This window comes from Callionymus lyra, chromosome 4 (genome assembly GCF_982586985.1).
Source record: "Callionymus lyra chromosome 4, fCalLyr1.hap1.1, whole genome shotgun sequence".
Classification (NCBI taxonomy): Eukaryota; Metazoa; Chordata; class Actinopteri; order Syngnathiformes; family Callionymidae; genus Callionymus; species Callionymus lyra.
The window spans coordinates 30,968,076-30,981,126 of record NC_141821.1 but is presented as its reverse complement, the minus strand read 5'-3'; the positions used below and the strand labels follow the sequence as shown (position 1 = coordinate 30,981,126).

The 13,051-nt window shown below is 38.0% G+C and overlaps 1 protein-coding gene across 1 annotated transcript in view; it reads right to left on the bottom strand.

Moving 5' to 3' along the window:
• adam19a (ADAM metallopeptidase domain 19a) overlaps window positions 1-12,327 on the bottom strand; it is a 142,087-nt gene extending 129,760 nt beyond the window's left edge. The window contains exon 1 of the mRNA XM_087789723.1: window positions 12,135-12,327. Within this exon, the coding sequence (XP_087645849.1) occupies window positions 12,135-12,264 (130 nt within the window). The 5' untranslated portion in view covers window positions 12,265-12,327. The remainder of the gene's footprint in view (window positions 1-12,134) is intronic.
• Window positions 12,328-13,051: the final 724 nt, after the last annotated feature.

The window sequence follows — 13,051 nt, the reverse complement described above, 5'->3', positions numbered from 1 at the left end:
ACATGCTCATTAAGAGGAAAACCCAGAAATAAAATAGAGTCTCATTTCTGCGAGCTTTTGAAGCACGAACCGAGAGAGAATGACAAGAGTCACAGCAACACAGTCGGCCAGCTCCTGTCCACAGCCGAGACTTTTAAACTTCTTTATGTGCAACTTTATAATTAGGTTGTTTAAGATGAATATTTTTACATCCCATCAGGACAGTGTCAAACACCCTCATTTGAGGAACGCTCAATCATTTATCTGCTTGACTTCTCCTGGTGTTCAAAGTCAATTTAACATGACTTCAAAGTTCTGGGGCAAGATCGCACAGATTCAAAGATTCAGACAGAAATACACAACGTTTTGTCTAAGCCTGCGTAGAGAATTAGTTCATGGATACACACGAGAAATCTGGGGTCGTTTGTTGAAAGAAACACTTGATTTAAAGTATTGTATTATGCAAATATATTGAGCTTTGCCGTATATGAAGCTAATGGACAAAGACGGAATACGCTTGAAAAGAAGATTTAGACTTTGAAATACACACACGTCACAAGACGTAAAACATCAATATTGTGTGAAAACTTTTTTTTTAAATCAAATTATTAAGATGAATCTCTGAGAAAAAACATTATATTTATATTTCTTACACATTTTTTTAAACGACACAAGATCTCGCCGACTCATGCATTTACGTTTTAAGAAAAGTACAAAAAAAAGGTCATCAGTGTTTGTTACTAACGTAAAAACCCAACTCTACTGACTTACTCACATGTTTCAAATGTTGAAGTCTTCCTCATTATAACAATGTTTTGAAGTTTATTACTATATAAAGATAGTTTTGTACAAACATACTGATGAGTACGATAGAGATCCAAGATCTATTTAAGACACACTTCAATCTACACATTAGTTGATCTTTAAGTTAACTATTGTTCTTGTTAATGAATGTAATGTAACACATTTGAATGAATGAATGGAATGTTACACATTTTAAAAATATGTAAAACAAAATAGAAGTAGTTTCCATCTTACTTAGCCGTGTCAATAATATTATGGTTCGTCTTCCTTTTGCAACCTCGTAATGTTGTAATTCACTAAATTGTCCTGCGTATTTCAGTCCCTGTCCCTAAGAGGACAATTGCTCTCTTTCTTCTGATGCGAGACTGTGTTCTGGGTTCGTCGTCTGTCAAAAATAGAAACTCTGCGTGAAGCTTCCAAGAGCGACGGACCTGTTCCTGACCTACGACAAAGGACACACACATCTGTTGAAAACACACTCAGTGTTTTTAATAGAAACGTATCGACTCGGCTGACGGATATGTGAGGAATATGCACGCAGTGGATTGAAGGGTTTAGCTGCTAGCAACAGAGCTGTTAAATAAAACAAGATTATCTATAGTTATTGTTATCCACATCAGTCACGTCAGACCTTCTTTAGGGAGTCCTAGTCCTCCATCTGGCACTGTCTCAAATGTTCCCAAACCAAACTCCATTTCTAATCTCTCCATCTGGTCTCGGATCTGTCAAGTGGTCTCCTCCCAACTAATTCTGCCTAGGGAGCCTCCACGGCACGCTAACCAGAGACCAAAAACTAAACATCACAAAACGGATACACTGACGGGATCAAAAGCATTTATTTCTATTTATTCTTAACAAACATTTAAAAATTGAGGAGAAATATTTTACTTGATCCTCATTTTCTATGCAATTTTTGTGATGCTAAGAAAGGAACTTGCAAAAAAAGGTTTACTAACAAATATAAAATCCCAAGGCCTGTTTTTTTCTTTATTTATCAAAGACTCTTAACAAATGTTGAATGTATATTGAATAAAGATAAATTGGAGGGTCTGAAATGGTATAGAACATGTTTTCATGTCAGTTTCACACTAACCTGGTTAAGCCAAACAAATGTTGACAAAGAAACGCAGTTTTCCTAGCTAAAAGCTGTAAATAAAAAATGTAAAAAAAGACAATCGCACAAAAGTGCCATTGCAGTACAAAGTATGTGTTTAAATATGCAACAGAAAAAAAGGTATTTGCTTCATTAGCTAGATTTCATGTTAACATGAGCTGAAACTACAATTATTGAGGCTTATTCGTCCAAATGCATCTTTTCCTGAGATTTTCTTTTCCTTACAGAGGTGAAAGTTCATCTGCAAGTGCAGTTGCAGAATATTTAAAAGTACATCTTCCGTGAATGGACTGTAGATCTGCGGGTCACGCTGTTCGAGCGGAGCATGATGTTCGCATCTGTGAGATGATGTGTATTCTCTGCAGTTTAAACCGTCTCTGATATAGTCCATGAATTCCAACTCTCCAAACATTTGATCCCTCCTTTCTAAGCTCACCCCATGTGGGATGCATCCAACGTGATGTAAAATTCATGGATTTGTTTGATCTTGTTCAAATTTGTCTCGAGGAAAAGAAATTGCAGCAGTAATAACAAATCCCAAACATTAAAAACTCCAGGGAATTTGGGATTCAAAACAAAAATGTTTGTTCCAATCCTCAGACTTTAGCCCGAAAAGTCATCGGAGCAGAGAGTGACAAACAAATGTTTTGGCTAATAATCTTCGACACTTAACAGACAGTAACGTCCAGTCTGATAAAAACTATTTTAAGCTGGGGTTCATCAATAATGATGTAGAGTCATCCCTCAAATGTTCAATGTGAATCACCGCCTAGTCTGAGCTTAATTTCCAGATATTATCTCAGCAGGACAGTTTTCCCTCAGACTATATCAGGTCATACAGAGAAGATAGAATCATCAGGTGAAATGCGTCACCTACAGGAAATACCTTCAAATGTAGGTTGCAATGAAATGCTATGGCATACCTGTCACAAACTTCTATTGCAGAAAACTTTTACGCAGAGTTTTAAACTCACTTAGAGATCGTATAAACTTTTATACTAACTAGGAAGTGGAAAAAACATATATAAGGACATATAAACGGTGTGTAGGCCAGGTTTAAAAAAATGTGCATGCAGTTTGTAGCAACATCGCAACAAAGAAGCCTCATTAGAGTTAATGGTTCTGTTTAAACAATAGATCAAATTTGCTGAGATGCTTATTTAGTAATGTCGTTACTGCCAAACCTTTTTGCGGAATTTAATGTTTTTATCCTATAATCCTCAAGTGTGTCAATGCACATTTATAAAAAAAAAAAATTAAGATTTTTGGACAATGCATATACAAGTGTTTGTTAAAGTAAAAGTATACTTAATTATTGATGATTGAAATACCTTTAAACATGATTCATCAGAATGTATTTGTTTATCATTTGACAACAGCACATTCTTTTGTTTCTATGATTTATTCAATAGATAATGAAAGATAAGTTGTATTCTTAAAAGACCTGTTGCACCAAAAATATCTTATTTATAGTTAATTATTGAGGTGTTTTGTGTTATTTTTATTTTCGGTAGTGACGGTACAAAAACAAAGTTAAAGTTATGTTATTAACAAAGCCGTCATAACACATATCATACTTCATTCACTACAATCTGATTCATTACCGCATCGATATCCATCCTTCATTCAGACAATGGAAGTCTGGAAACAGAAAATTTGTCCAACTGCAACCGGGACATGGCAACTTTTGTGACATTTAGCAAGTGCTCATGGGAAATGTGGTCTCGTCGGGCTAAACACTACCACTTTAGTCCACTGGCGTCACTTGACTAGAAATCGCATAGAGCTGCTTGAACAGGAAACTAAATTAATAAAATTGTTACAAATCACCCTATAGGACACAGAGCGATATTTCATAATAGTAATGTTTTTTAAGAATGATAAAAAATACCGAATGTGTTAGGAATCTAAAACCAAAGTCCTCCAGGCCAGAAACCTGTTAGACCAATAATCTTATTTTGTTTTATTTTTTCCTCCACTATAATTGAGTTTCTTTCTACTTCTGGCCTAATGGAAGCTGAAGAGAGAGACCACAGAGCTGCTCAATATCTGCAGTAAAAGTCACTCCCACACAGAAGAACCACATAAAGAAATACTGTAAACTGCGTTTCACCACGAAAACACATTTTGGTGACTCTCTTGTTCAGTAAGAGCTGTACTGAAGGAGGCAAAACACACGTTAGCTCTTAGACATTTGTTCACCTTCCCTCTCCTTTGGGAGACGACGGTAGTCACTCTTTGAATGAGCGAGAGATAGTATAGAGCCCAGATGCAGTGATATGTGGTAAATTATTCATGAAAGTCCTGGAAGGCTGAAATATTTACATACCAATAACTATGGATTCTGTTCCACTTTGTCACCAAGCACTGCAACATGCTGGTTATTGAAAGATTATAGCAACTCATCCATTCTTTTCTGTTGAATGCTGGTGGTTTAATGGACCAAAAATGGATTGGATTATAGAAATTTCCTTCTTCCAAAAACTTGATCACAGAGCATTTAGTATTTTTGTAGTTTCCACAATTTAAAGGGTGCCGTACCAATACTGCCATATTTATTGATATATCGTTTCAGCAGTACGTCCCCTTCAGATCAACCTTGTTCAGACACTGGTGTTGTTGAAAATGTAGAGGGTTCTTTAGGACGTCTAGCTTTAGCTGATAGTAAAAAGTGAGTCTAAAAGCTGAAATGTTGAAAAAAAAAAAAGGCTAGACAAGAAAACATTCTTCACATCTTTATTTGTGTAATCTATGAATTATATTTATTTTAGTTTGTTTAACCCTTGTGTTGTCTAAGGGTCAAGGTGACCCAAAGTTTTTTGGGGGCCTACGATTAACCTTGACCCTGATATAACAAAAGGGTTAAGTTAATGAAACATCTGCAAGATTCTAATCTACTCTAATCTTACAGAATAGTCTGTAGTAGCAATTGTATCTTTTGCTAAATATTGCAAGACAGAGGTCGCTCGCCCTATCACCTTTCAGGTCTCTGTCTCTTTTTTTTAACACAGTACTTCATCTTTAATAAAATGGTAACAAGCCAGTCAGGAAAGGCAAATATCCTTGTCTTTATTCACACTGATACAAACAGGTGATTTGCATGAACTGTAGATAAACTTCAACTTAATGGGAGGCAGTTAATACACCTTGTTATGGTGCCAACAAAACAGTGAACCTCTCTCGTTGCTTTTCTACACACTTTTCTATTTAGTGACGATTGATGTGTTGCTACAAAACCGCACTCTAATTCTCCGTCTATGGTGCCATGTCAGAAGTGACCGACAGCTGTGACTGGTTTGCTGGGCGGCAAAGCATTACAATAGCTGTTCAGATCACCGTTTCTGAGAGGGTTGTTGAGAGGAATAGCCCCTCATATGCAATGTTGCAAAGTTCAAATAAATGCTGTGAGTAAGTAAGTAAGTCATTTATATTTATATAGAGCTTCTCCAGACCAGGGTCACAAAGCGCTTAAACAATCAAAACAATACTCTGTTAAATTACTTAATTTAAACTCTTACAATCTACTTGTCGTAACTATTAATAACTTCATGTTTAAATTATGTCGTTCTCTGAGAATGTAAAAACTGTTTCAGGATGTAAAAAATATTCATGAAAGTTTAGGAAAGGTTTGTAAATGAGGATTATGAGGCCTCAACATGTGTTTGAATAGTGAATAATTTAACAGACACTAATTCACAACTTTAGTTTAAAGCGTGGGAGTAACTCCCACGATCACCCAAGGGACTCCTGTATACCTGTATTTTGTTTCGTGAGCAGAATATTTCATATAATATTAGAGTCTCGCTACAGCCCTTACAGTTGAACAATATCTTCCTATGACTCGGAGGAGGACAATAACAGAGTGGAAGGGTTAACAACAGTTGATGGAAGTCAGCTAGCTTCTGAATAATGTAGCGCAGTGGAGGAGCAACTTATGATGTCTTCAAAAGAACAGAATCATAAAAGAGGTTTAGAGGACGTCAGTGTGAGCAGCTGTGGTGGAAAAGGCAGAGAGAAAAAGTCAGGTTCAGGTTAAATGTCAGAAACCGGTGAGACTCTTCAGATGTAGTGTCATAAAGATGGGAGAGAATGTTTGGGGTACATTTTTAGTCATTTCATGAACACTTTTTATTCTTCACATGCAAGTTTATTCTAAGGATAAAAGTGCGACGCTTCGCATTTATTCTAATGCCTCGCTTGATGAGGAAGGTCATTCTGGGAGGAACATTTCAGGAGAAGATGTTCAATCCCCATGGCAACCAGTGAGAGGATGGAACAGAACACATGATTTGTCCCTCTTATTCTTTCACTCGTTCCACGTGTTTGATTCAAAACTCCGGAGCGATGACGGCACTTGACGGATCAAGAGCAGCAGCGGATGCTCAGGTACCGGCTCGTTCTTCTGCCCGTCATTAAAGAACTTGAGCGTCGAGGGAAGCTGCCGCTGAGACGCTCACCTGCACGCCGACGCTCGCCCTCGCAGCACAAACACTTGAGTAATGACTGAGGCAGACCCACACAGTCGTAGCGCAGGTGAGCTTTTATGCTAATTCAGTGGGCGGCACAAATACCTCTTGTTGGATTAGTAAATCCATAATAGAGCCTTCAAGGGCACGACCTCTGAGTCTCTCTGGCACCAGGTTTGGAAAACAGAGGGAAAAGGTGAACTTGGCTTTGTGTCTGCGAACTAATGAATCTCTGCCTGTTTAGAGGTCGGGCGGCGCTGAATGCTCCGACAGTCTCTCGGAGCACTGGGCTTGCATAGCAAAAGCATGTGGAGCGCAGCCCCCCTGGCTCTCTGCTGGTAAATGGGCCATGTTGTAGTCAGATATTGTGGGAAAGTGCTGAGCTGGGAGATTATTAGAGTCCCAGAAGATCAGAAGTGCATTAGAAGGTTGCCGGGGTTTTTAATCTTTTCACGACAAGACGTGAGAGTGAGGGAAATGGCGAGGGGCACGGGCGGCAGGGGCTTCCACAAGGGAGGCGAGGGAACTGTTTTCTGCATGTTCCAGCAGGATGTAAACAGATCCAGCAAAACCAAAAACAGTCTGATATTACAGTCCTTCACACACTCAGACCAGGCTTAAGTCACACAACTCACCGTAAGTGACTCATAAAGGCACATGAATGAGCTGATTTTCTTGACTGTACCTGCAGGATTACAGGAAAACCTTGTTCTGTTATTGACCTGAACTTTTTATTTGTAGCTTTCTTTTTGCATCTGCTGCCAACAAAGTGTGTATTCAAGAAAACTCACAACACAGCAGGAGCGAGCACAGAATTAGAGATTAAAGACAGAGAGAATCAAATAGATCATCAAAAGGTTTGTGCCACGACATGGAGAGTAATTTAATTTAATTAAGTGATTTATTACTTTAGTTCAACGTGTTCAATATAAATCAATTCATATGTGGATTTTCCAACATTTAAATATGGGAGATGAAGTAATATATCAGTTAAAATATTACAACTAAATCATTTCTTGTTGGTATTTATTTTTGTTCGTTTTTAATTAAAAGATATATATCTTTTTCAACAGTGTTCCTGGCTCCCCTAGTGTCTGGTAAATGTAACTGCAATGTAAATGCAATTTCTCTTTAACCCCTTTAGCCCAATTTCCTTTGGGAACAATTGTTCACTGAACAAAATCAAGACTCTTGTTGTGTCATTTTCTGGTTTTATCTTGTGATTAAGTTAAAAAATCTCTCAGTACTTCATATAAAAAACACTGTCTCCGACCCAGTGTTTGTAAAGCAGTGTGGTGGTCACATGACACTCACAGACTCTCTACACCATAATTCCTGACTGTTTAAAAGTAAACCAATCATTAAATAAACCATGAAAAAAGAAAAGTTGCACAGTGTTGCATCAACCCATTAAATGTGAAAGAAACAAAATTAAAATTTATATTTAAAAGCTCATATTTGATCAAGTAAGTAAGTAATAGTTATTTGTAAAGCGCATTTCTAGACCAGGGTCACAAAGCGCTTTAACAATCAAAAACAATACCCAGTTATTACAATCTATACTCTAAAAGATCAAGACACATAAGACAAACAAAGGAGTTCCAGAAAATCAGGTAAAAGCACAAATAAAAATGTCTTAAGATGTTTCTTGAAGGAGTCAGTAGATCATCAAACACATAGGGAGATGAAGATCGTTCCAAAGCTTAGGAACAACAGCCTGGAAGTATTTCTCTCCTCTGGTCCTGAACCGTGTTCAGGAACCATCAGTAGATTCTGATCCACAGACCTCAGAGCCCAAGCTGGGGTGTAAGGCTGGATCAGATCAGGGATGTAAGGAGGAGCCTGACCATGAATGGATATGAAAAATGATCCTGAAAGAAACTGGCAGTCAGTGAAGAGTTTTAAGGATCGGAGAAATGTGAGTTCTTCTACTAGAGCGGGTCAGAATTCTCGCTCCAGAGTTTTGTATTAACTGCAGGCGAGACAGCTCCTTCTTGTTTAGACACCAAAAAAAACTCTTACAATAGTCTAAACGAGTATGAACAAATGCATGGATTACAAGCTCCAGATTGTGTTGTGACATCATTAAGCCAAGGGCCACAAACCCTGTCAAATGTTTTGCAAATTCAACACTGACAATATTCTAAAGTTTTCTGATGAGTCGGCATTTACATGCTGTTACTACATTCAAAAACCATCTGGCTGCACTGATTTCAAACGCTTCAGTCACGCGAGGAATAAGTCATGAAGAACGATCACTGACCAGCATCAGCCACAGCATTTACAGTCCAACTGTCTTCTTTCTTTTCCAGAGTTTCCAGAGGAAATAAGAATTTTAGCTGACGAGAGCGAGTTTGCCGCCAGTTCCTAAACTCTCACCAGTTCACTGATCAATCTAAAGCGTGTTAAGAGCGCGGAGAAACAAGATTACCAGTTTTACTATTCAGCTCCTGCAGCCAATGCATCGCTGTGGCAGCCACATGTTACGCTCAAGTTAATAGAGCGACGAGGAGGGAACGTCAACCGCCCTCAGATACGTTCTTCATACTCGGAGAATCGTGAATGAAAAGCTGAAAAACTGAGTCATCTCGGTCGCTCGCGGTTTGAGAAGCATCGTCGCTCAGAGGATCGAGACCATCGTGAACTCATCGGCAGACGAGTTGAAAATAAACTCCTGCTGTGTGCTGGTGTCTGAGAGCTTGAGGTTTTTACAGAGGAGGAATGCTGGACAATAACAGGATTTCACAGCAAGTCCATTCAACAACGAGAAAGTGCTTCAAATAACGGACACAAAAATAGCCGTAAATAAGATGTGGAGTCCTCGCTCTTGCCGATCATCCATCCTTGTTACAACATGTGTCACTGTGTTCTGTCTCTGGTGTTAAATTAATTAAAGGAAGAACTGTTTCAAAGACAGTATAAAGGAAAATGTAGAACCATATGTCGTAAAATGCATCTACACAAGTTGTTCTTTATTTTGGGTGTGGACTTTTTGTTTGTAGTTTAGTTTTTGATTGGATTTAAAGTTGTTTAAATTCATAATGCAGGCATGATTAAGATGATTAATGAATGACAGTGAAAAACTCAATTTGAGATGTCTATGTCAAAGTGACAACATGGTCAGAAGAAATACCATTTATTCGACATAAAATCTAATATACTAATAATGTATTTATCACATGACCTAAAAAAAATTTATGTTGTAAGTAGGTTATTTGTAAAGAGCCTTTCTAGACCAGGGTTACAACGCACTTTAACAAACAAAAACAATAAACAGTTAAAATGTATACTTTAAAAGTTCAAGACACATAAGACAAACACAGAAAATCAGGGAAAAGCCTGCACAAATAAAAATGTCTTAAGATGTTTCTTGAAGGAGTCAGTAGAAGTACTCCTTCAAGAAACAGACCTCAGAGCCCAAGCTGGGGTGTAAGGCTGGATCAGATCACTGATGTAAGGAGGAGCCTGACCATGAATAGATCTGAAAGCAGAATTTTCAAATTGATCCTGAAAGAATCGGATTCTTGGATCAATTGGATCTCTGCAACAGAAAAATTTATTTCTCTCTCTGTTAGCTTCAAAATTATTTTTACTAAAATGTCCGAGCAAATCTGACGCCTGAATGACATCACTAAGGGGGCAATAAACACTGGGCGATATTTATATCGCCAAAATAAACAGATTAATATATGATAAATGGCAACTTGAAGCAAGAACAACCATTCCTCTATTGAAGTAAATATAGAGTACGTAAGTTATTTATATTTGTAAAGTACCTTTCTCAGACCAGGGTCACAAAGTCCTTAAAAAATCAAAACACTACACAGTTAAAATATAAATATGTATTTATATATTTAAAGGCAAAAAAAGAGACAAACATAGGAGTCCCAGAAAATCCCAGGGTGTAAGGCTGGATCAGATCAGTGATGTAAGGAGGAGTCTGACCATGAATAGATCTGAAAGTAAGAACCAGAATTTTTAAATGGATACTGAAAGAAACTGGCAGCCAGTGAAGAGTTTTAAGGATCGGGGAAATGTGAGTTCTTCTACTAGAGCTGCAGATTTCTGAATCAACTGCAGGCGAGACAGCTCCTTCTTGATAACACATGAAAATAAACTGTTACAATAGTCCAAACGATAAGACAGAAACACATGGATTACAAGCTCAAGATCATGTTGTGACATCATTTTCCTAAGTTTAGAGATTTTCTCTGTTTAAGGAAGCAGTTTTTGGTCAGTTTTCTGCAGTGTTGAACTAGAGACATGTCTTTATCAAATACAACACCCAGGTTTCTCAGGCTCAGTTTGACAGACTGACCTAAGTCACCCAAGTACTGACTCAACCATGGAATTTTATCATCAGGAGCAATAACCAGAGTTTCAGTTTTGTCCACATTTAGCTAGTTGAAAATCCTTTTAGATTGAAGTTTGTGTGTACCTTAATACACAAAACCAACAAACACATGTTTATTGTTGAGAGCAGAAAAATATTTTAACACTTTTTTAGGAAAAAATAAAAGAAAATGAATTGGTAAAGAAAAAGGCTACATTTGTTTTTTTAAACAAGTATGAAACACTATCTAGTCTTCTTTATGACGTGACGATGCTTTATCGCTTCAATCACTGCAGTCACACGTCCACCATTACAAACAAACGCTACCTGAACCCTCATTTAAATGTGCTTTTTGTTTACGTTTTCTCCTCCCAACACGTCATAAAATGCAGATTCACTGAAACAAAAAGCCTTTTTTTCTGCTTTGAATGACACAAATCATTATGTTCTGTCTTGAAACGGTGGTTGTCGCACAGTTGTCAACATGCGTTAACATCTTAGGGCTTGTATTAGTTAGTAAAGCAGCCGTTTAGTGTCAGAAGAAAACCTAGCTTCAATGTTCGTCTCTGTCTGTGGCACAATAGAGACACTGACACGCCTCCATCTTCTTTAGAAACCATTCACTTGATCTTTTCTCAATACGATGACACTAAGTTGTCACAATACCAGTAGTTACTAGTTGTTTATGGTAGTTATTGTTGCATTAATTTGCTTTGCCAGACAGTGTCTAATGATATTCTGTTGTTCTTTCTCTCACATGCTGATCATGACACTCAGATGAAAGAGGACATGACACACCTGAAGGATACATGTAGTTGGAAGATAATGATGACGTGCTAGTTATGAAGGTTTGCTGTCAATCAAAGTGAATGGATTGTCGAAGCTTTTCGTGATGAAAAATCTCATCTTGCCAGAAACTCCTTTTATGGACATGATATCAAGAGAGAGTATTTTCCATAAGTCTTAAGTTCAACATTTTTCTGACACACTCTCAGGAATGAGGCACACTGACTCACACTACTTATTTTAAAAAAGCTCAACACAAAACACATTAAATAAAAAACTGAATTAACGTTTGTGTTGCTTCGTTAACAGATTTTTTATTTTAATGACCTATTCTTCCTTTCCAGGACCTACTTTTCTTGTCTTTTCTAATTCACTGTGAACAAACTGGGTAACGGCTCCTACAGTAATTACGGTAACGGTTACGCTCATACAGAGTAAACTTGTTTACAGTCATAAATATTGTGTTTTTTCCAGGACAAGACACTGTTGAGTTCTCTGGACAGGAGCTCAAAAGTTTCCTAGCTCGGGTGTCCGGGTCAGATAACTGTCTGGAGTGTGACCCGCACCGCTAGAACTGTCCACAGACCCGCCTCGGCGGCTCGACCAGCAACTGGTAGACGCTGACAGAACTTTTGTGTCGCGCGCTCTTTACCGTGTCCGCGGGCGTCCTCGCGCGCGCCCTCCAGGACGCCACTCAGCAGCAGAAAAGAGACGAAGAAGAGTAAAAGTCCACATCTTTCCGGTGATGTCGGGGCTTTTTTCTGCCTGTGTTTACTGTACATCCCTGTGTACCTCGGAGCCCCGGCCGTCCTCCCTTTTCCTCGCCGTTGTTCCACTGCCTCCCCCCGTCTGACTCCCAGCGTCATGTACGGGCGAGGAGGTCGCCGCACTTCCGGTCCGTACCGCCAAAATAAATTATATTCGGAGACGCTAAATTGTTCTGAATTGCAAGCGAAATATTCAAATCGTTTTTTTAAATGTGATATATGTAGATTGTCATACCATAGGAGTAATAATATAGGTTTTCACCCTCAGTTTACAAAAACTTCACAGACAGACATACAATAAAAGCCTTTTACATAAGGGTTTAATACACTGTACAAACAATGTATGTAGTAAAGTATGAACAGCAGATTATTATTCGCCCTTATCCAGTAACGTTGACTTCTTTAAACAAATCCTTAAATTCGATTAGATTAAATTAAATTTGTCGTACAAAAACATACCACTTTTCTAAAGTGTTTTTCTCTCATTAATAATAATAATAATAATAATTGACTGACAACTAAGATGACAACTGCCTTGGCTACAGTTTGACATATTCTTTCTTCTAGGAATTGTCTTCCCTGTATTTCAAATGTATTTCTAACTATATGTTTTCAAACAGTTTCCTCGTCTGGTTTAATACACATGTAATAACTCAATTGAATTGCCAGATGACACATTTAAGTTAGTGTTTGAGGTATAATTGTCGATTTGAACGCTGTAGATGTAAACCTCGGTAGTAAGCTTTTATTTTGAAATCATTTTGATTCTGTCCCCCCTGCGCTGAGAGCAATTGACAAAACG